The sequence below is a fragment of the Hylobates moloch genome, unplaced genomic scaffold (genome assembly GCF_009828535.3).
Source record: "Hylobates moloch isolate HMO894 unplaced genomic scaffold, HMol_V3 SCAFFOLD_24, whole genome shotgun sequence".
Taxonomy (NCBI): Eukaryota; Metazoa; Chordata; class Mammalia; order Primates; family Hylobatidae; genus Hylobates; species Hylobates moloch.
The window spans coordinates 21,554,490-21,575,497 of record NW_026652299.1 but is presented as its reverse complement, the minus strand read 5'-3'; the positions used below and the strand labels follow the sequence as shown (position 1 = coordinate 21,575,497).

General features: G+C 36.4%; 1 protein-coding gene across 3 annotated transcripts in view; it reads right to left on the bottom strand.

Annotated features, from left to right (window-relative positions):
* The window catches only part of DPP10 (dipeptidyl peptidase like 10), a 712,528-nt gene that overhangs the window by 94,076 nt on the left and 597,444 nt on the right, over window positions 1–21,008 (bottom strand). For all 3 annotated transcript variants that reach the window (XM_032146023.2, XM_058434272.1, XM_032146025.2), the window contains 2 exons: window positions 12,261–12,415; window positions 5,979–6,076 (listed from right to left, as the gene is read on the bottom strand). In XM_032146023.2, the coding sequence (XP_032001914.1) occupies window positions 5,979–6,076; window positions 12,261–12,415 (253 nt within the window). The remainder of the gene's footprint in view (window positions 1–5,978; window positions 6,077–12,260; window positions 12,416–21,008) is intronic.

Genomic DNA, 21,008 nt, shown 5'->3' with positions numbered 1-21,008 from the left:
AGGTCAGCAGATCGAGACCATCCTGGCTAACGTGGTAAAACCCTGTCTCTATTAAAAATACAAAAAATTAGCCGGGTGTTGTGGCACATGCCTGTAATCCCAGCTACTTGGGAGGCTGAAGCAGGAGAATCACTTGAACCCGGGAGGCGGAGGTTGCAGTGAGCCAAGATCGTGCCACTGCCCTACAGCCTGGGTGACAGAGCAAGACTCTTGCTCAAAAAAAAAAAAAAAAACCCACAGTTAATTAACCTAGTTTTATATGACTTAGAAAAGTATCAACTACAGAAAAATAACCTCTTGATACAAATCGCCTGTCTTTAGAGGTATCTGGGTTAGATATCCAACTACATGAATGTTACATATCTAACATTACCGAGTAGCTACTGTTTCCTCTAGAAAACCTGTTAGTCTGTCAAAGTGACGATGTCAGTAGAAGGGCAAGCACAACCTGACATACAAGGAGGCCTGTCATATTTTTTTCAACAGTCTCTTCAAGACATCTGGCAGCTTCCACAACTAGCTGAGCTCTGCTTGAAAACTGCCTTTAAACTCAGTAAAATCAAAACATAAAGTGCCCGAAGTAGAGTTAATAAGGCAACATTGAATCAAATACGCAGCTGGCTTAGGTATAATCTTTGTCCATATCAATAGGCCTTGTGATCCTGCAAAGAACAGTGTCCTGTTCACTTTCACTGTGTTGCGTTTAAGCCGATTATTTTGCATACACCATTATATTTAGCAATGTAAATATTAAAAAGTAGAAAATGAAGTATTAACCTTTAATAGATTTTTCTAGAGAATTTAGCTTATAGAAAAATGATAGTACTATAAATAATCAGAAAATAAGTGCTGAAATGCTGAATAATTGATATAAATGTTGTTGAAATTTGAGTAAAAAATTAATTTGAATATTGTAAACAACTAACCAAACACTGCAAAATCAAGAAGGTCATATTTTTTGGTAAAATCTATATTGAACTGATATATAGTTACTTTTCTAATCTAATCGGAAATTGTCTCAATTACCTGCCATAATATTATATTTTGTGCAATATGAGGTAACAAACTAACATAAATAATTTTAAAAATAAATACCACCAACAACCAAACAGAATTTAAATATTCATCTTGAAAGCTTTCCTTTTCAAAGTTGGTCTCAAATGAAATGTTACAAGAACATCTTTGCAACACCTCACAGGCACGACAGAATATATTTATTAGCTAAGGTGCCAAATTTTGACTTAAAAAAAAAAGAATTTAATCTTTGGAAAAGAATGAAAAGCCAACGAGTACAAATGTGGTGAATAACTGATTTTTAAGGGAACACTAACTTAGTTGTAAACCGTTAACTTGAAAATCATTAATTTACAGCAATATACTTATATTTCTCTTTGACTAAATATTATGATTATTGTGTCTGTTTTTACATAATGTGGCTTATGGTCATAAGCAAAGCATAATCTGATGTGAAATACCTCATTATAAACCTTGCTTATACCCAAGAATGACTTTGCACATGGTAAACACAATCTGAAGAATGAAAGCTCTCCACAAATTTTAATTTGTAAAGTCTAACAAATGGCCATTTCAAACCACTGAAATTTCTATATGAAGGTGTTGGAGATAGCCAAAATGGAAGCTCAAGTGGAGATTGACACATAGGCAGGGAGGAAAGATATATCTATTAACTCAATCACTTCCTATATCCTTTCTTTCCTTGCCCCAGAAGCCTAGGTGTACATCTCCCTGTGATTCATACTGACTGATCATGCTTACTCATTAAGTATTCAGGCTGTCTCTGAATGAGGGAGTAGGGAAGCACTCTTACCTGGAAATGTCACACTCCTTGGCCTGCCTGCTGCAGATGTAGCTGTCCTCCTGGAATTCCATCTCATGAACACATTAGATCTGGTGTTCCATGGCCAGTGGCCAGCGGAAGTGTCCCTTTCTTATAACTGGGTTTCCTGCTTGTTCCTAGTCTCAATGGCTCTGGATTTCCCAGGAAGTCCTCGAGGATCTGGTCCTCTTGAGCCACAGAGACAGAGACAAGCTAGTGAGAGGGATTGCACTCAAGTCAACAGAGACTTTCTATCAGCTGGGTGGTCTGGCACAGAAGATCTAATTGTCCACAAGGTTATGTGGAATGGAGGCCCCAGCATCACCTGCAGACAGGTATGTTAGCAGTTACACCATGTTTTCATGGCCTTCCTGTCCAATCATTGCTCTGTGTTTACACCAAAATATTTGTGCAATGTAGTTACTTTGAGCTCATTCTCTTCTAGATAATCTGTGATGTCTTCCCATAAGTATATTGTGATGGTATTCACGACCAAATTATAGCTAGTGTTCTCCAAAGACCTCTGTTAATAACTATGCATTACTTGTCGGAAGGGTTATTCAGGACACTTCCATGAACATGGGTTAATTTATTAATTAGATTTTCCTGGAAGGCACAGATACTCTTTGCAAGAGTAAGAGATGTAGGCTAGATATACGTAAAGAAATAGGGAGAGAAAGCATGACAGTGTCAAGCCCAGAGTCACAGGGGCAAAATGACCATGTTAAATCAGTGATGCAGGTTGGGAACAATGGGTCACAAAAGATAGGTGACTACAGAAAGGTTTCTAAGAAGTAAAATAATGCTAAAGACATAGAGTAAGAAGAAACCAAGGACAAATCATTACTTTTACTCTTCAGACTAGAGAGGTCTACACAAATGACCATGTATCACTTCTCCAAATTAATGTGACTTATCCAATCTGTGGAAAATCTTCATGATTCATTATCATAAGATAAAATTTCGCTGGAAAGTAAATATATATTTTAAAATTCACACTTAAATTTTCTAATAAATGTATTGTGTGACTGCAACACCTTAAGTGCACAGTACAACATTTTGGCAAAATGTTTCTTCCTTCCAAGATGAGATAACCCATCTAACTCCCACTGGTTGTGGGGATATTCAAGAAGGGGCATTATCTTAGTTCCTACCATGCTACATTCTTTTCAGAATCAATACAGATTGTGATTCAGATAAAGATAAACTGAATGGTGATGAGATGAGTCTGAACTGAATTACTATCGAAGAAAAGTTGCACTCATTGTCTAAATTGATGAAATGACTTCAGCTGAATCAGACATAAATAAATAAATAAAACAATTGAAGAGAGTATGAGGGTAAGAATTAGGAGAAGAAATTATGCCTTTCTGTAGATTATCTTATCCTTTTAATTTCTTTTTAAATCATATAAATTAATTAAAATATATTTTACAGTCTTTGGTGAGTATAAGTATTGGGTTGAAGGGATAATGATAATGATACTAGCTTGGGGAGCTTTTTCTATTACAGTGATAAACACCAGTTATTATAAATAAGTAAACTAATCATCCAAATAATCAGACAGACCAAAAAAGGACCTAAGATCTTCAATTCAAACAACAAAAAAATGTTGTTCTCCAGTGTGGAGGTCAGAGAATCTGGGTTATAAGGTAGTGCAAGTCATGAAAAAAATCTTTCTATATTTATCTTACTATTATTCCTCCTTATGTAGACATAATCCTATATGTATTCAATTATTATTGTAGTCATTTTGGTGATTTTATTAAGAGAAGAAAACTAAGAGATGATCGTATTTGCGGTTTAGGTGTCATGGAAAAAAAGTACTGAAAAAGAAACTGAAAAGGAAAAAATGATAGTTTGTAACTGTACTGAGAAACATAATATGATTCACTTATTGACTGTCAATTCACAGATAACCTAAAGATTATAAAAATAAACCAGATGCTTAAGTAACATACTAAAAAAAAACCCATAAACATGTAAATTATTATAAAATGAATTATTTAAATATTCTGCTATTGAGACTTTAGGCAGTATTTCAAACTGTACAGGTAGCTATGCTATGAACACAACACAAACATCAAAGAGAAGAGAGGACATTTGATTAACTTAATAGGACATGAAGAAAGTATGTTCTTAATAATTCAATTTATATATGTTTTTATTTATACAAATAGGTAACAAAAATCAAGGTCAGGAATCAAGAGCTCTTTTTAGAAAGAAACATGGATATTGTAAAATTGATTCCCATTGCAAACATTTTTTTTGAAAGGAAAAAAGTTAGAAATTTTATTTCAAGACAAGCGGGGCCAGCTACAGTGGCTCACGCCTGTAATCCCAGCATTTTGGGAGGCCAAGGCGGGCGGATCACGAGATCAAGAGATTGAGACCATCCTGGCTAACACAGTGAAACCCCATCTCTACTAAAAATTCAAAAAATTAGCTGGGCATGGTGGCAGGTGCCTGTACTCCCAGCTACTCAGTAGGCTGAGGCAGGAGAATGGCGTGAACCTGGGAGGCGGAGCTTGTAGTGAGCCGAGATTGTGCCACTGAACTCCAGCCTGGGTGACAGAGTGAGACTCCATCTCAAAAAAAAAAAAAAAAAAAGACAAGGGGATTCAGCCCTGAGAGAAGTAAAGTGATTTATCCAATGAGACAAATGAAATGGTGGTAGACACGTGACTCAAACGCTCCTAGTCTAGTTCCGTTTTCTGTTATTCTATAGCATTAAACAAACCAGGAAAAAGATAAGAGTTAAGGACCGGATAAAATGTCAATAGTATCCATCATTGCTTCATTTGTAACGTAACCATTCATGGCTGCTAGATCAAGCTCAGAAATAAATGTTACTATTTGATTTGGTCAACGTTATTACATTATATGTCAATTCAGGCCTATTATTAAGGTCTTCCACCCAACGTGGATGAAATGCTCTGTAACCTGATGAAAGAGGCCTTACTTCATTTTCTACTTTTCTTATCAATCAGTCCTGAGCCCCTCATCTAAATCATTTACTCTCACTGGGATTTATCTTTTCCATCAGTAGAAGGAGAAGTCTATATTAGGTAGTCAATGAGGGTCTTCTGGAGTAAGCATTCCATAAACCTTTATTACCTTTTCAAGTAGGTAAAATTTCCACACACATCAGGCTGCACTCTCTGTGAAAATGACCAACCGGGATGAAATTTTTTCTAAATAATGTCAATGAAACAACATTTGAATGAAATATCTGTTGGAACCAATCATCCTGATTATCGATATCATCAAAATAAACTTTGAACTTAGCCCCACATCATTCAATATAATGTGAAAACATTTTTCTAAATCAGCTGCCTATCCCATCTCTAGGGTTGTGATAAATTTCCAAAGGACTCTAGTATTTGAAAGAATCACTTTTGAAGTATGAAACCATGCTGGATTTCAAAATACACATGATTATATAATTAGTTGTTCACTACTGAAGATTTTGCTAATATTAAAATTATGCTTCTGACCCAATAAAATGTGTTTATTTTCTCCCTGATCAAGTTTCTTAAATTAAATATAAGTATTTCACACATAGGATATTTTGAAAAAAAACTTCTTAAATGTCTCTGTCTGGAGAAGAAAGCTAGAGAATCTTTGGCAAAACTGTGGGGAGAAAGTTGGAAAAACTCACAAATTCCAGAGAGATTATACACTTTTAATGAACACCTTCAAAAAAAATATGGAGCAACTATTTTCTTTTTTTTTTATTTTTTTATTTTTTATTTTTTATTATTATACTTTAGGTTTTAGGGTACATGTGCACAATGTGCAGGTTTGTAACAACATGGCACATGCAACTATTTTCTTGAAGAAAATTCAGCGGAAAATGATCCTTTGTTCCCATCTCTGTCACATCTCCAGCAAAAGACCTAATTCTCAGTATCAGCCTCTTCAGTCACTGTATGGTGCTTATAATCACCTTGGAGCTAAATGCTTCTTAGGAAGAGCCAGACACTGAGAATGACTTCATTCCTCACTAATGTAGGCAACTTCAGCTTTATTTTCAAGTGGATTTGTTGAGCTGATGACATCTCTCTCTAAATTGCAACAAAATGATAATTGGAGTGAAAATATCTTATTTCCCCATAAAAGTGAAACTGAAATTGCATACCTTGATTTAAAGCTGTCAGGTGGCATGAGCTCCAAAGTGTGAGTTGGTCCATACAGGTTTACAACATATAATTTTATTGTTGGGTTCACTTGACCTGCCTTTGAGAAAATGAAAGTTGTATTGCAAGCACATTAAGCATTAGAATATATTGGGTAAAAAAGAAAAGGATTTTTGATTCATTTACTGTTTTGTGTTAGAAAAGAAAAAAAGTTTAATTTCTCTGAAGTAGAAATGATTTTAAATTCAACAACATGATTACTTTCAATTGTTTTTGAAGATTGCTGCTTCTCAAGCATTTTCGTCAGACAATTAAAGGTGATAGGAAATTGTGATGACTTCACTCATTAGGCAGTGCTACTGTGTTCTTTCCCTAAAATGGCACCAGAAGGGCTGGCTGTACAAACAAACAAACAAACAAAAAAACTAGTAGATCAAGTAGCTACTCACATTAGAGGATATGAAATGCAATGGGAAGAAGGTTTGGCTAATTAAAAAAAAAAAAAAAAAAGGAGAAATGAAGAAAAAAAGAAAGGAAAGAAAGAAAGAAGCCTACCCAAGCCAGGTGCCCCATGCTTAAAATTCCAAAAGCCTAATATATGCTATCGCATTAATCTCCCGGGATTTCCTTTTAAACATTACTAATTACTATATGGGGTGACTCATTTACATAATTGACAACCCTTGGGAGGTGGGCCATGGGCAGACTGTTCTCACTGAGTACCTGGCATGAGGAACAGAAAGGCAAGGATAGCAAGGATAATTTAATTTGAGTTCAGTGAATCAACACTTTATTAAATAAATAATAACTAGCAGGCATAGTAGTTGGTATGTTTCTGGCACATAGTAGACACTAAAGGCATTGCACAAATTATTAAATTAAATGTCCCTACTACAGTCGTAAGATATAAACATTTTCTTGGTCACAATGGAGAATCTAAGCAAACTGTGCAAGGTGAAATACCTAAAACTAAGAAAGTTAGTATTTAAACCCAGGATGTTCTTAACTACAATGTGAACATTGCACTTTCTGTTTATTCCAACACAATTGCCTTCAAAGTTTTGCCAAATACACTGTGAGTAAGGAATGAGAACTTTCACTGACATATTTCAAGCAGTTGGAATGAATGAATGAATAACCATATCAATGATGTACCAAATTGCTTGATTACTTGTGGCTTAATATGCTTCTAAAAAATATACCATTATCCTTATGTGGTAGCTGATGCTTAAAGAAGTCCACATGAGATATACAGAAAAGAAAAAGGAAATTAAATGTGAGTTGAATTTAAAAATCCGATAAAAAACCTAAAGGGAATAAAACTGATTTAAAAATGATGAAGATCCATGTTTAAGGAATTGGCATTGACAAAACCTGTAGTTAAATCAGGACCAGAATCAACATAATATATTCCAACGGTAGCCAGCAAGAGTTCCTCAATAAATGTTTTGTTAGGATATCAAAAGAGACTAGCACATCTGTGGAAGTACATCATTCATAGGTTAGAAGTTTTGAGCCAAAGAAAGAAGTCAGGAAAGCTTTCCACTACAGAAATGAGGTAACTGTTAAGAGAGATTATGAAATTGGTTCATAGAGTAAAGGGCTTCCTGGAAGATAAGCGATGAGCCTGCCGCACACCAAAGGCTCTGGTATCAGAATCTGCAAATCTTTTCATTGTTCCCAAGCCCAACAGTGCCTGGGAACATTTTTTGGACAGTTTAGCCTTCTGTGACTTTTAGGAGCTCTCTTTCACATCATTCTTGCTTTAATTTAGTTTTCATGTTACTCCCTGAAAATAATGGCCTTAATCTATTTAATATTTAGCCTACCATTTCTCTAGCTGGGTCAGGTATGTTAAACTTTAGAGCCTGACACAGTATTAGCAGTGCCATTCAAAGTGTTGTTCTTGGACCATAGCATCAATCAGCATCTCCTGGAACCTTAGCAACACATTCATGGACCCCACCTGAAACCTATATTCAGACTGGGAATTAGAATCTCTCAGTGTGGGCCTACAAATCTGTTTTTACAAAATTCCCAGATAATGAGTGTGCAAATTTTAATAAAACATTGATCTTTATCTGTATCCTTAACTATTTATATATCTATCTATGTAACAGCTCAGTGGTGGTCAAAAGTTAGACAGCATCACAATCTTTCAGAGGTCCTGAGGAGCTTGTTAAGCTACTGACTGCCTTCGGCAGTCATCCAGCATGAAGCTGATACCCTATGATGCTGGTGAAAGGACCACATTTTGAGAACAGGCTTAGCTTAACGTGTAAGTCCGTGAAACCTGAGTCCAAATGTTCACTCTGTCATTTACTTGGCATGGCTATGAGCACATGCTAAAGATTCTGAAGTATCATTTTATTTGTCTTATTTTGTCAAAAATGAGACAAACACTTCTTTGAGAATATGTCACAAATCAGAAATTTTGAGTTGAAGGTTTCCTGTCTGTAAATAAGAATATCTCAAACTAATAAAAAGATTTATATAAAGTGCCTAAAATAGTATATGGTAGTGAAATAAAATCATAATTATTGTTAAGACATTAAATCTTCTAGTTAGTGAAAAGCTGTGCTTCTATTTTTTATCATTCAATACACTGATTAAAGCAAATGGGAAATTAAATTAAATTAGATCTTTCTGTGAATTCTTACCACTGATGCACAGTTTTATGGCATACTTTGTTAAAGACATATCAGTTATCATCTTTAAGGCAGTTTTCTTTATGTCAGCAGCGCTATAAGCTTATCGCAAAGTAAAAGTTGTGCACACATGTGGCCAGTTTTCAGACAAAATGTGAACATCTCAACTAAGCGTTAGGCTGCCTCCAAAATTCAACAGTCCAACATTCTATAATCGCAGATTTGTATCTTTCCATGAAGTTTTGAAATTAAGTACACATCACAAGTTCATTTGTAAATTTTAATATTTGAATCATTTCAAGAGTTTGCAGATTAGAGGGTTTTCATCTATTTGCTTTTTACAGTTACATTTGCCATGAAGACTGCAAATCCACAAATTTCTCCCTCTATTATTCTGAAACACAAGCCTCAATAACAATTAACCTTATTTTACTGGCAACTAGATTGTCATTAAACAAGATAATGTTTTAATTAAAAAGATTAACCTGAGGTTACTGGGATAGAACCGTGCATCTCTTTTGTGCTGAATTGCTAATGATAGGGTATTTTATGAGTTCTGAATCATGCTGAATTAAGTAAAATACAAATATATTTGTTTACTGTATTTCGTTAGTAAATCTGACCACATTAGGTATTTGCTATACTCATTTTAATCTAGTTTAATTTAAAGCACAATTTAGTGTAAACTCTATGTGTTGTTTCAATTTCCAAAGTAGCACTTTTTGAAAGTTTATTGCGTAGGAGTGAATTGAAACAATACATTTGTTACAGCAAAAACTAACAAAACGTTTCTTGAAACCAGAGTAGATAACCAAAAATCTGAAAATTGAAGTAACATATCCAAAATGATACTGAAATTTGTTTTAAGAACAAGGACCAAAACTGATTATTTTCTTAGAGTCCTGTTGTCTTAAGTACCTGGATAAGTGAGCAGGTTTTCCTACTAAAAATCACCTGAGGACTGGAAATTCTTTCTTTTGGCTTTGCCTATTAGAGGCATATTTTTTTTTACTTCTAATAAATATAAGTGGTAGTTATCATATATAGTTATATATATTATTTGCATATATATAAAAGGGCAGGTGTGAGGCTAAGAATGGCACTCATATGTAGCTAAGTCATTAGAAGTAAATGGAGCGAACAGAGCTCCATATATATATGTGTTAACTTGACAAGGAGATGTTTGGATTCCAGCTGTGTTTTTGGAAACACAAATTGTTGACCTGTGGTAGTTTTATAGAGAGGGATGAAATCAATAGATTTGAGCTTTTTCTCTGTTCTTAAAATAACTGTGACTTGTATAAAAGCACTAAGCCTTTTAGAATCTATTTGCTCATTTGTAAAATTGAGACAATTTTGATAAAGACCAAATGAGAAAAAAACAAACAAGTGGAAAGTCTCCCTGAAAACGCAAAGTTTATCATTAGCACATGTAATTTCTACAATTAATAAACAAAGATTATTATGTTATGCCTATCTTTACTATTAAGCAATATTAATTTATTAGAAGACATTATCAAATGATAAAGTATCTAGGTTCATATCCAGTGTCTTCTGAATTATTGCTGACATAACTTAATTTCCTCAAATGCTTCCATTGGTTGGTTGGTTTGTCTCAATCTAGTCAAAAGTATGAGGCCTAGGCATGGCCAAGTTCAAGCACCATGAGTCTAGAACTAAGAAGCCAATTTGAGCATGCAGCTAATGCATATGGTTTTACCATGTGAATAAAAAAAAATCCCATTTCTTTTGGGAAATCAGTTACAAACAGTTGTCCCTTCCACAGAACTGACTGAATTTCCTTTGTGCAGTGCGGTGGGCAGTCAGATGTGACTGTATTCCCTTTGTGCAGTGCACTGAGGAGCTGGATATTATTTTATTCCTTTGTGCAGTGCATTGAACAGTTGAATATGCCTTTCACAGTATGTCACTAGTTCTCCATTTCACATTTAAATTGTCAGTGAACATTTATTATCATAAATCAAACAATGTGAGAATTAATATATTTGGGGCAACTTTTCAGGTTTTCTCTGGGGGAAAATGTAGTGCTGGTATGCTGTATAGGTCCAAACTGTCATGCCAAAAAAAAAAAAAAAAAAAAAAAAGCTAAATCTATAATTGGAGAAAGCAGAAGTTCTTTTCTTTGAGTACAATAAAAATCTCTTAGTATTACTTTTTGTGAAGTGAAATAATTATGTTCTCCTAAAAAGCACTGAGTATATCTGCTTTCTAATCTATGTCCAGAGAAGACCCTATAAATTACATTTTAAAATCATGGAATCATATTCTTCATAATCTTGCATTTAATACTACAACCTGTGGAAGGAAGATGGATGAGAAATCTCACTGAGGAATATGCTCATTTTATTTCTGATCCTCCATATTCAAGCCTCCTTTTTTTGCCTTTGGATAAAATGAATATGGTGGCTGGTGGGAACAGAAGGAAAGTTTAAATGACCTCACCCCCACCCTGACAGGGCTAGAGCAGTGAGGGTGATGGGAATCTACCCAGTAGTTTGTCTAACTAACATAGTGCATGAATTAAATGGTAGAAAACCTATTGTGTTTGAAAAAAACAAAGTACAACTCACTAAAGAAATGGCTTAAAAATGGCTTCTAAATGAGATCAACATCCTCTCTTACTTAATTAGGAGCTAAAATGAGAAGAGAAATTTTACAAGTTTCCTATAAGACATCTTTACATGATAAATGTACTGGGGGCCTTACACATGAGCCTTCTTCTTTCTTATATAAACATTAGAAAAAATACATGTTTAAAAGAGATCTCGAGTAATTAAAGATGGCATACAGAGGAAAAAACAGTACAATCCAGATGTGTTTGCAACCCTCTTATATAGGCCTTGCCCAACACTTGAAAATAGTTTTGCTGTCTGGAACATATTGCCATATTTCTTCACCTGTCGAAAAATTCCATCTGTCTTACCTACCCATGGCTATGACTCCATACCAGCATTTTATATAGTGCGTTCTAGAGTATGCTTTGCCAAGGTAATGCTGATACTGATACTAATACTAATAAATGCTTTATGCTTAGTCTATTCTTTATGGGTGATTTTTTTATACTTGGTCCTTTCTTTATTGAGATTCTTTATGCTTAATCTATTTCAGACTGGAGATTCTTTATGCATAGTCTATTTTTTATAGAAGATTTATAATATACATTAACATATAGCACGTTAAGTGCTCTAAGAAATCATCTGAAAGAAACTAGATTTTTTTTTTTAAGAACTTCCAATGTATTTGACCACGGCACTTTCCCCTCCTTTGTAACACCTATTATGGAATAGGCCTTGGACAAAACACCACTCTGGCCTCAGTACACCCCTAATTGCTTCTCTCTCCCCTTTCAACTGTAAGGTGTGAAAAAATAAAAGTAAGCGTCAAAAGGAAAGAAATGCAACAAAAGTGAAAGTTCACACACTTTCAAATCTTCTCTACCTCTCTCTACCCAAGCACTGTGTATAGACTATTGGGAGCTCGAAAGTGATGAGTCTGACAAGTAAGGAAAACTTCTGTTTTCCTCCAAAGACAACCTGTTCAAGAACCAAGAATACCATCCATCAAGTCACTAGTGCAGACAGAGAAGGAACAAAATAGTACTTCCACGTTACTTACCTTAGGATACGGATACTGCTTTCCTTTGGGATACAACGCTCCCGTAAACCGAGGGATAACCATGGTGGGTACCAAAGAGTCATTTATCATCAGGAAGGCAAGTCTTTCTCCATCTGGTGACCACCAGTGGGCGATGTGAGAATGCAGGAGTTCCTCTAGAATAAATGAGTGTTATTTGAGACCAACTGTAGAGATGTGGGCTCAGTGACCCACAAACATCTGTCCTTGAAATCTCCATTGTTCACCTACATTTTCTAGACTGTGTATTGAATTTTATTAACTTCCCCGAAAATTCTCTAATTCTGAGTTACCCTTTTAACTCCAGGAAGAGCAGCTGTGGAGGAAGGAAATAATGAAGGAACTAAGTCAGGATTTCATGGATTTTCAGCAATGTAGACAGAACAGATGAAAGCACTACTGGAGTAATCAGAATGAGAACAGTGATTGAAGAGTGAGATGTGGCCTAAAACCATATCCATGTCATGATTCATTCATATCTGCATGCAATCATATTTGCATTCTATCATCATCAACCAAATTGAGGGCCCACTAGATTCATCAAACTATTTTAAGCTCTAAGAAAATGGAATAAGAAGTATACTGGGTATTTTTCATTTAATTCAAGATCCACTATCCACTTTTTTGATTCCCACTTCCTGGTCCAGAAAGCTAACCTATATGAACGACACCAAAATGGCCCCCATGTCCTCTGGCTTCCCTTTGGCAGGAGACTAGAAAGAGGAGAGTAAAGTCAGGTTATTTATTCTCTTGGCTCTATCCTACAATGTTACCTCAGGCTGGCTGTGAACTTTAAATGATGTCACTACTTCTGTCGCTGCAGCCACCTCTATACAAATTTCTCCTTCTGTGTCTAGTAATCGCTCATCTTCGTGGTCATAGGAGTGGTAACAACTTGGCTGCTACTAGCTTAGTTTACATCACTTTCCTTTGTGGTTTTCCTACCCCTTAACCTTAGCAAATGTTCTCCTTGTAAATAAAAAGATAATAAAATGTTCACTTTGTAAATAAATTATCTTCAAAGCATCTCATTGAATGTGCCAACGCTTGGGACTCTGACAGATACAGAAGTTAATACTAGCAGCAGACTCAGAAGAAACCCTAAAAATTAGATTTTGAGACTACGTTTGTCATCTCTATATCTATATGTACAAATGGAATTTATCACCTTCTCAGGTGGGAATTGGAGCATAGACAATCCATAGCAAGAGATTGAATTGTGAGTAATCAATCATCAGTGGTGGTGACATGGAATAAAATACAGGTAGAGGGAAAAGGCATTGGGAGAACAAGTGCTTGTTGAAACAGGTAATATTTTTCAATACAAGTGACAATGGTCTTTTTTCAAATCTTGTAATGCCTGTCCTATGACTGTCATATGGAGAGTGGCAAAGGCTCCACACAGCAGCTCTAGTTATAGCAAGTAAGTGTCGTAGCACTTACTTGCTACAACACTGATGATTGTAAAGTTTAGGAAACAAGTTCCCATGGTTCTTCTGACACCCCAGAGATAGTACACAGGAAAAAAGAGAGCTTGAAACCATGATTGTGAAATGAGGAATGCCCATGCAGAACAAAAGGTCACGATGGTATCTTTGGAAGAGTCCGTCTCTTCTGTAGTTGCAGGGAAACTATAGCCACAGTCCAAGAGAACATAGGAATGGGTACAGGGCTGCAATACATATTAGAGGCTCAACTCCATTTGTTCTTTTAAGGTAAGACAAAGATATTCATAAAGATGGATTGGGACCCCAACACACAGGATAAGAATGTTTGAAAAAAAGCATACAGTATAGTTATGATTTCTGGGCCGATCTTATAAATAACACATTATGGTTGAATGCTGCTGTATGTGGTTAATTTTATGGCTGAAGATATTGAACATCAGAATTCTGACAAATCTTCTTTCTGACAGAGGCAACCTCTATCCTAGGGAACTAGACCTTCTCTGCATAGAGGTAGAGAATGGGAGACAAATTTCTTTAAAATTTAAGTGTGCAACACTGGGGATGTTTCCAGAAATCTAGTAGTTTGGGATACACCGGGATATCTCTTCTAAAGTGAGAGAAAAATTATTACAATTGTACTTATGCGAAAGTAAAGAGGAATTGAATTCTTTGGACTTTGAAAACAACATAAGCCGCATTGACATACGTTATCTGTTCTATATCCCAGGCAAGCTGTAAAGCTGCTAGTTCTGAGTAGAATCGGTGTACCAGGGGGCCCTGCAACTGATCTAGGCCATGTTGCAACCTCCTCTATGTCCTGAACCTTGTGACTCCAGCAGATCCAATGGCAATGTCAGTGCCCATGGCAAATAGAGATGCTGTGTGGAGCCTTTGGGACTCTCCATATGACAATCATAGGACAGGCATTACAAGATTTGAAAAAAGATCATTGTCACTTGTATTGAAAAATATTATCTATTTCAAGAGCAGCTCTTTCCAGGGCTCCAGTAGAAACATTTAGCCCCATCATGGGATACCAAGTGAGTATGCAACCCAAACTGCCCATCATGAACTGATTGCTATCTGATCCACTGACCATAGAACTGAACATACACACACCATTCCACTATAAAATAAAAGTGAAATTGAGCCAGAAAACAAATGTGATTGTCCATTGTATTGCCTTCTCTGCTTCATCCCCTCTTCTCATCTCACATCTGTGCCACAAAGCATGTTTTCTAACACAAGTTGGCGAAGGAGAAATAAACGCAGGCCTGGTTTATGGCAGGTCTGCAGGATATACGACAACAAGCTGGAATTGGGTAGGCTCCGTACTAGAATCTGACTCAGGAGTGGCAGTGAAAGACAATAATAAACAGAACTCTTCCCAGTTGGTAAGATTTTGAACAGAATACTCAGTTGTCCACTTTTCGTGGAAGGAGACTTAGTTTCTTAGTTTCAGGCATGGAAATGCCCTGATTCACGCACAGTAACTAATAAGGGTCCACCTATCAGGGAGGTGGCAAAAGTAAAATTAGAAAACTAGTGACAAGGAGGTTTAGGAAAAACAAGTGAATTGACTTACTAGAAAGGGGAAAGATTTAGGACAAGATGACAACCAAGTACATGTCCGTCAGCCTCTGGCTCCCACCATTACCTGCCAATGGTAGTGGCCATCACTGAGCCTTTGACATAGGATCACTTCTCAGGGGAAGAGCTGATGGCACGTGAATTTTTTGCCACAAAATATTTCCTTTTTTGAGATAATATAATGAGGAAGGCACATGAATTATATGAAAACCTTTCCATCAAGACAGTGTAGCATTTTGTCATCACAGAGATACACACATATTCTGGGTGTGGATTTGCTTTTGCTGCCAACGGATCTGTTCAGCACTACTCTTTACAGAAACATTTATCCATTACCATAATAATCCACACTACGTTGTCTCAAAAAAGGAAATATTTTGTGGCAAAAAAGCACCATGGTCTCAGTGGTGGTATTTACTAATTTCATCATGTTCCCCACTAGCTATATGTACCTGATTTGATAGAGGAGTAAAATAGTCTGCTCTACCTCAGTTTTGGCACTATTTGTTTAGCAATAACCTTGAAGCCAGGATGTCATCCTTTAACATGCAGTGTGTCCCACCTGTATAGAGGTACAGATCTAGGCACTAAGGGGTAGAAGTAGTCGTGTTATCTTTTATTATCACACCAATAACTCTCAGAACACAATTTGCTTCTCATTCCCATAATATTGAAGTTGGTGAATTTAGAAGTCCATTGCCTAAAGGACAAGGGTATCCACCAGGAATATAGTCATAATTCTATTCCTCTGAATTGGAAACTGAAATTTTCTCCCCACCACTGTGGGCTCATTATGCAACCACCCCCCACCAAAAAAAAAGACAAAACAGTTACTAAGCTGGGTCTGATGATGGACTTCATCTGCCAGAAATAAAAATATGTTTGCTAACCGCATGTTCTCACTCATAGGTGGGAATTGAACAATAAGAATACATGGACACAGGAAGGGGAACATCACACACCGGGGACAGTTGTGGTGTGGAGGGACGGGGGAGGGATAGCATTAGGAGATATACTTAATGCTGAATGACGAGTTAATGGGTGCAGCACACTAACATGGCACATGTATACATATGTAATAAAATGCATGTTGTGCACATGTATCCTAAAACTTAAAGTATAATAATAATAAAATTTAAAAAATATGTTTGCTATGCAAAGGAGGGCAAGGAGAAATACATTTGGAACTCAGGAGAGTCACAAATACATGTTTGCCCAATAGTACTGGTTGATGGAAAACTGAAATTGTAACAACACAATTAACAAAAGGATGGGGCCAACCAAGTGCAGCGGCTCACACCTGTAATCACAGCATTTTGGGAGGCCGAGGTGAGTGGATCACCTGAAGTCAGGAGTTAGAGACCAGCCTGGCCAACACAGCGAAACCACATCTCTACTAAAAAATAAAAAACACACACACAAAAATTAGCTGGGCGTGCTGGGCGCCTGTAATCCCAGTTACTCAGGTGGCTGAGGCAGGAGAATCTCTTGAACCCGGGAGCTGGAGGTTGCAGTGAGCTGATATCATGCCACTGTACTCCAGCTTGGGCAACAGAGCAAGACTGTCAAAGAAAAAAAAATTAGAAAATGATGGAAAGGAGTAAGATTTGGCAGGAATGAAATTTTGGCCTGACCCACCTGTTAAATAATGTCTCTAGCATGCTGACAGAAAGTAAAAGGAATGAACATTTGAAGAAGGCAACTGTAATTACCAACTAAGATCACCTAATAAGCTTTTATTATTATTATTATTATTATTATTATTATTATTATTATTATTATTATTATTATTTATGGGGGCATTTCTCCACATCTCCTATGAAAAATACAAGTGGTGGCTATATTTACAAATTTCAGATGTATAACAGGACTAATACCATCCTGCAATGAAACAATAGCAGATGAGATTTTATGTACTTCTTTTCCTGGGACACTAGCTTTTAATTTGAATAGTAAGAATATTCTTATGTTCTTTAACTTTTTCTTGGGTATGACCACTATGAAACCCTGGCAAATCAAATGAAGGGAGGAAATGAGTGCATGGAATTTATTTTCTTATCTCCCATGAATGTAAATTATGTGAGTTTGGCTTTGCCCAACCAAAAGCCACTGCTTCTATTTCTGTAAAAAATTTACAGCATTCTCTCCTAGTTTCAGGTGACTGCTGTGTCCCCTTCCCCCTTTGGCTGTTAATGGCTAAACCATTACAAGCCATGGTTTGTGGCATTTACCTAGTTCATGATAAGGGGCCCCTTCATAGCTTAAACCTCCTTGAATTACTCCCTTTTGAATGTGCCACCTTTCTTCAGTTGTGATATTGACACTGATTTATACAACTAACTTACAATTTGGTTAAGGAGACATCAGTTATACACATGACACATTGAGGAGAAAAATATACATATATGTGTGTGCGTATATATATGCATGCTAAGGGCCAACTGAGTGTAAACTCTAAGTTCTTTTTTTTTTCTTAAAGACAGAGTCTTACTGTTTTTCCCAGGCTGGAGTACAGTGGCATGATATTGGCTCACTGCAACCTCTGCCTCCAGGGTTCAAGTGATTTTCCTGCCTCAGCCTCTCAAGTAGCTGGGACTACAGGTGCTCACCACCACACCCAGCTAATTTTTGTATTTTTATTAGAGACGGGGTTTTACCATGTTGGTGAGGTTGGTCTCGAACTCCAGACTTCAGTTGATCCACCCACCTCAGCCTCGCAGTGCTGGAATTACAGGCGTCAGCCACCATATCCGGCCCTACCGTAAACTCTAAGTTCTATGAGATTTGAAGATACAAAGATACCCCGTTGGCTACAATCAATACTCTAGATTTCTAAGAAACAGGTTCTGTCATAGGTGCTGAAGTATGTGTGTCCAGTACTTCCCAAGAATAAGCCTGACCCAAATTGGAGTACGCTTTTCAAGAGAAATGAGGCATCGCCTACTCTCATTTATATTAGAGTGACATATGATTAATGTTCTTCCCCATAAAAAGGCTAATGTACCAAAATAATCATATAGAGAGCCTTGTGACTTTCTTCAGATGGAAAAATAAAGCTACCTGGAATGGGAAGGAGGTAAATAAAACAATCTTTAATATGCATTTGCTTAACAGTCATCCTGGATAAGGCACAAGCTTCTTTAACTGCAAATAATGGGCACATTTACTCATGGATTGAAACTTCCAATGTTAATTATATTATATTATTTACAAAGAATTTATTTTTACAAATGGCATTTCATTTCAATTCAGTGTAGGTTTGGCTCTTCATCGTTTTTATTACTCTGATTTAGCAAATCTCACTGCAGAGCAGATGGAGTTTTCAGCACATGTGGTTTTATATCATAGACACTTAAAAACATAGCCACAACACAAAGCACTTCCACAATACTGAGATACAACCATTGTGTTTAGATTAATGTGCTATTGTAAAAAGCAAGCTGATTTTTTCCATTTTTAGTTTGTCAGTTCAGACCACTAGGATTTCCTGAGGATACTACTTGCAGCTCTGCAGGCCTGTGGTTGATTTTTTTTTTAATTTTCTGCATTTCACTGTCAAATTCCTCGAAAGAATAGTCTGTCTTCATAACTTTCTCACTCCCCATTTACATGTCCATCCACTGCAGTCTTGGATTTGGCCCCACCAATTAACTGATTTTACTCCTGTCAAGGCCATCAATAATCTATGAGCAAATCCAACAAAAACTTTGGAATCCTTCCCTTGTTTGACCTCTGGACACTCAGCACTACTGATAACCCTGCCATCCTGTGACTCCCATGCTGCAGCCCCATAGATGACACTGAGTAAGTGCTCAATAAATATTTGTTGAATCAATGATGAAATGAATACAATTTCATGTCGCCAAAAGACATTAATGTGAAACAAACATGAATGTGAAAATAGGCATTTTTCCTGTTTTATTTCAACAAAAAAGTGTAACAATCAGAAGCTGCTGATAAGAATATTGCTTATCTCATAAATTTTTTTTTTTTTTTTTTTTTTTGAGACGGAGTCTCGCTTTTTCACCCAGGCTGGAGTGCAGTGGCTCAATCTCGGCTCACTGCAAGCTCCGCCTCCCGGGTTCACGCCATTCTCCTGCCTCAGCCTCTCCGAGTAGCTGGGACTACAGGCGCCCGCCACCACGCCCGGCTAATTTTTTGTATTTTTTAGTAGAGACGGTGTTTCACCGTGGTCTCGATCTCCTGACCTCGTGATCCGCCCGCCTCGGCCTCCCAAAGTGCTGGGATTACAAGCGTGAGCCACCGCGCCCGGCCTATCTCATAAATTTTTCCTCACCTTTTCATTCTTGTCATTCTTGAATACCAACACAAGGCCCATGTCTTCTGTGAAGCACCTGACATTCCTCCATCCCATCAGACTTAATTCTACTTATAATTCTATTTAGTAGGTGAAATAAATCCTACTTATATTTATATTTACTATGCTCCAAATGGTTCCCGATACAATAGTTGTTTATTGTCTATCACTACACTGAGTTGGAAATACCCGAGACATGGAAACCTGTATTTCTCATTGAATTGCTCTTAGATAATGCCTGGCAGATAAATTTGCTCCACAGGTGTTGGATTAAACTTTAAGGAATAATCCCTTAAATATACAAGGTTCTAAATTATATCTGTAAATCACTTAAGCATATTAGTTACATTATTCTATATGCTTAAATAATTGAAAGTGAGAGTCATTTTTTTTCCTATTTAATAGATTTAGTGCTTTATGGTAATTTCCAAAGCTGTGAAGTGGGTAACTGTAAACTTTCTTTTTAGTGACATTTTAAAAGTTTTTAAAGTAAAGCTTTGATCTGATATCGATTTAATTACATTGCTAGGTTTAATAGAGCAATTTAAGTGAATAACATTATGCATGTTTTGTGCGAATTATATTTTAAATAATCTTCTGTTTTGAGCATTTTCTTATTTTTCTGACTTCACTGTTTAAAATGCATTACATTTTATATTGCTTTACTTTCTTTAGGAACTAAACAATACTAAAAACAGAGACAAATATTCTTAAAACTGACACTTTCAAGGACTCTATTTAGTGACTAGTTGGGAGCAGCAGCCACTCTTACAGATTGGCGTGGTCTTAAAAGATTAAGACATGCCCTTAAAGCTTACTGTAAAAATGTTTTATTGTCTTTTATGTCACTCTTTCTCTCATCTTTTTTTTTTCTATGACATTTACAAAAGGTAAATTTCAATTTTAAAAAAGTTGAAATGTTACATGTTACTTTCTGTGTCTCCCATATATGCTAATTTAGATTGTAATTGACTCCTGTAAAGTAATAAAAAGGAAATCTCCACACCAGAGTACCACACACATAATGTTAAAATTACATGCATTCCTTAGGCAATATCATTGTGTTTCAGTGAGTGCATTAAAGGGGAAAAAAAGGTCTGGAGCTTGGGAGCTCCTAGCACATTCTACAAGCAAAGTGATAGTGGGAGGGTAAGGTGCATGTAGGAATCTTGAAGCAGAGGTTGGGGATAGCAGTCAAAATAGTGAGGGAAAGTCAAAAACATCTGAATAGCTTACATCCCTCTGCCAAACCTTAACATTGACATCATGGGTAGGAGTCCTCCTGGAAATGCAGTGAGCGTTAGAGTAAGTCCATGGGCAGTAGGATGAGTATTTGGCTGAGAAAACAAATCACTGAAATCTGACAATTTAGAT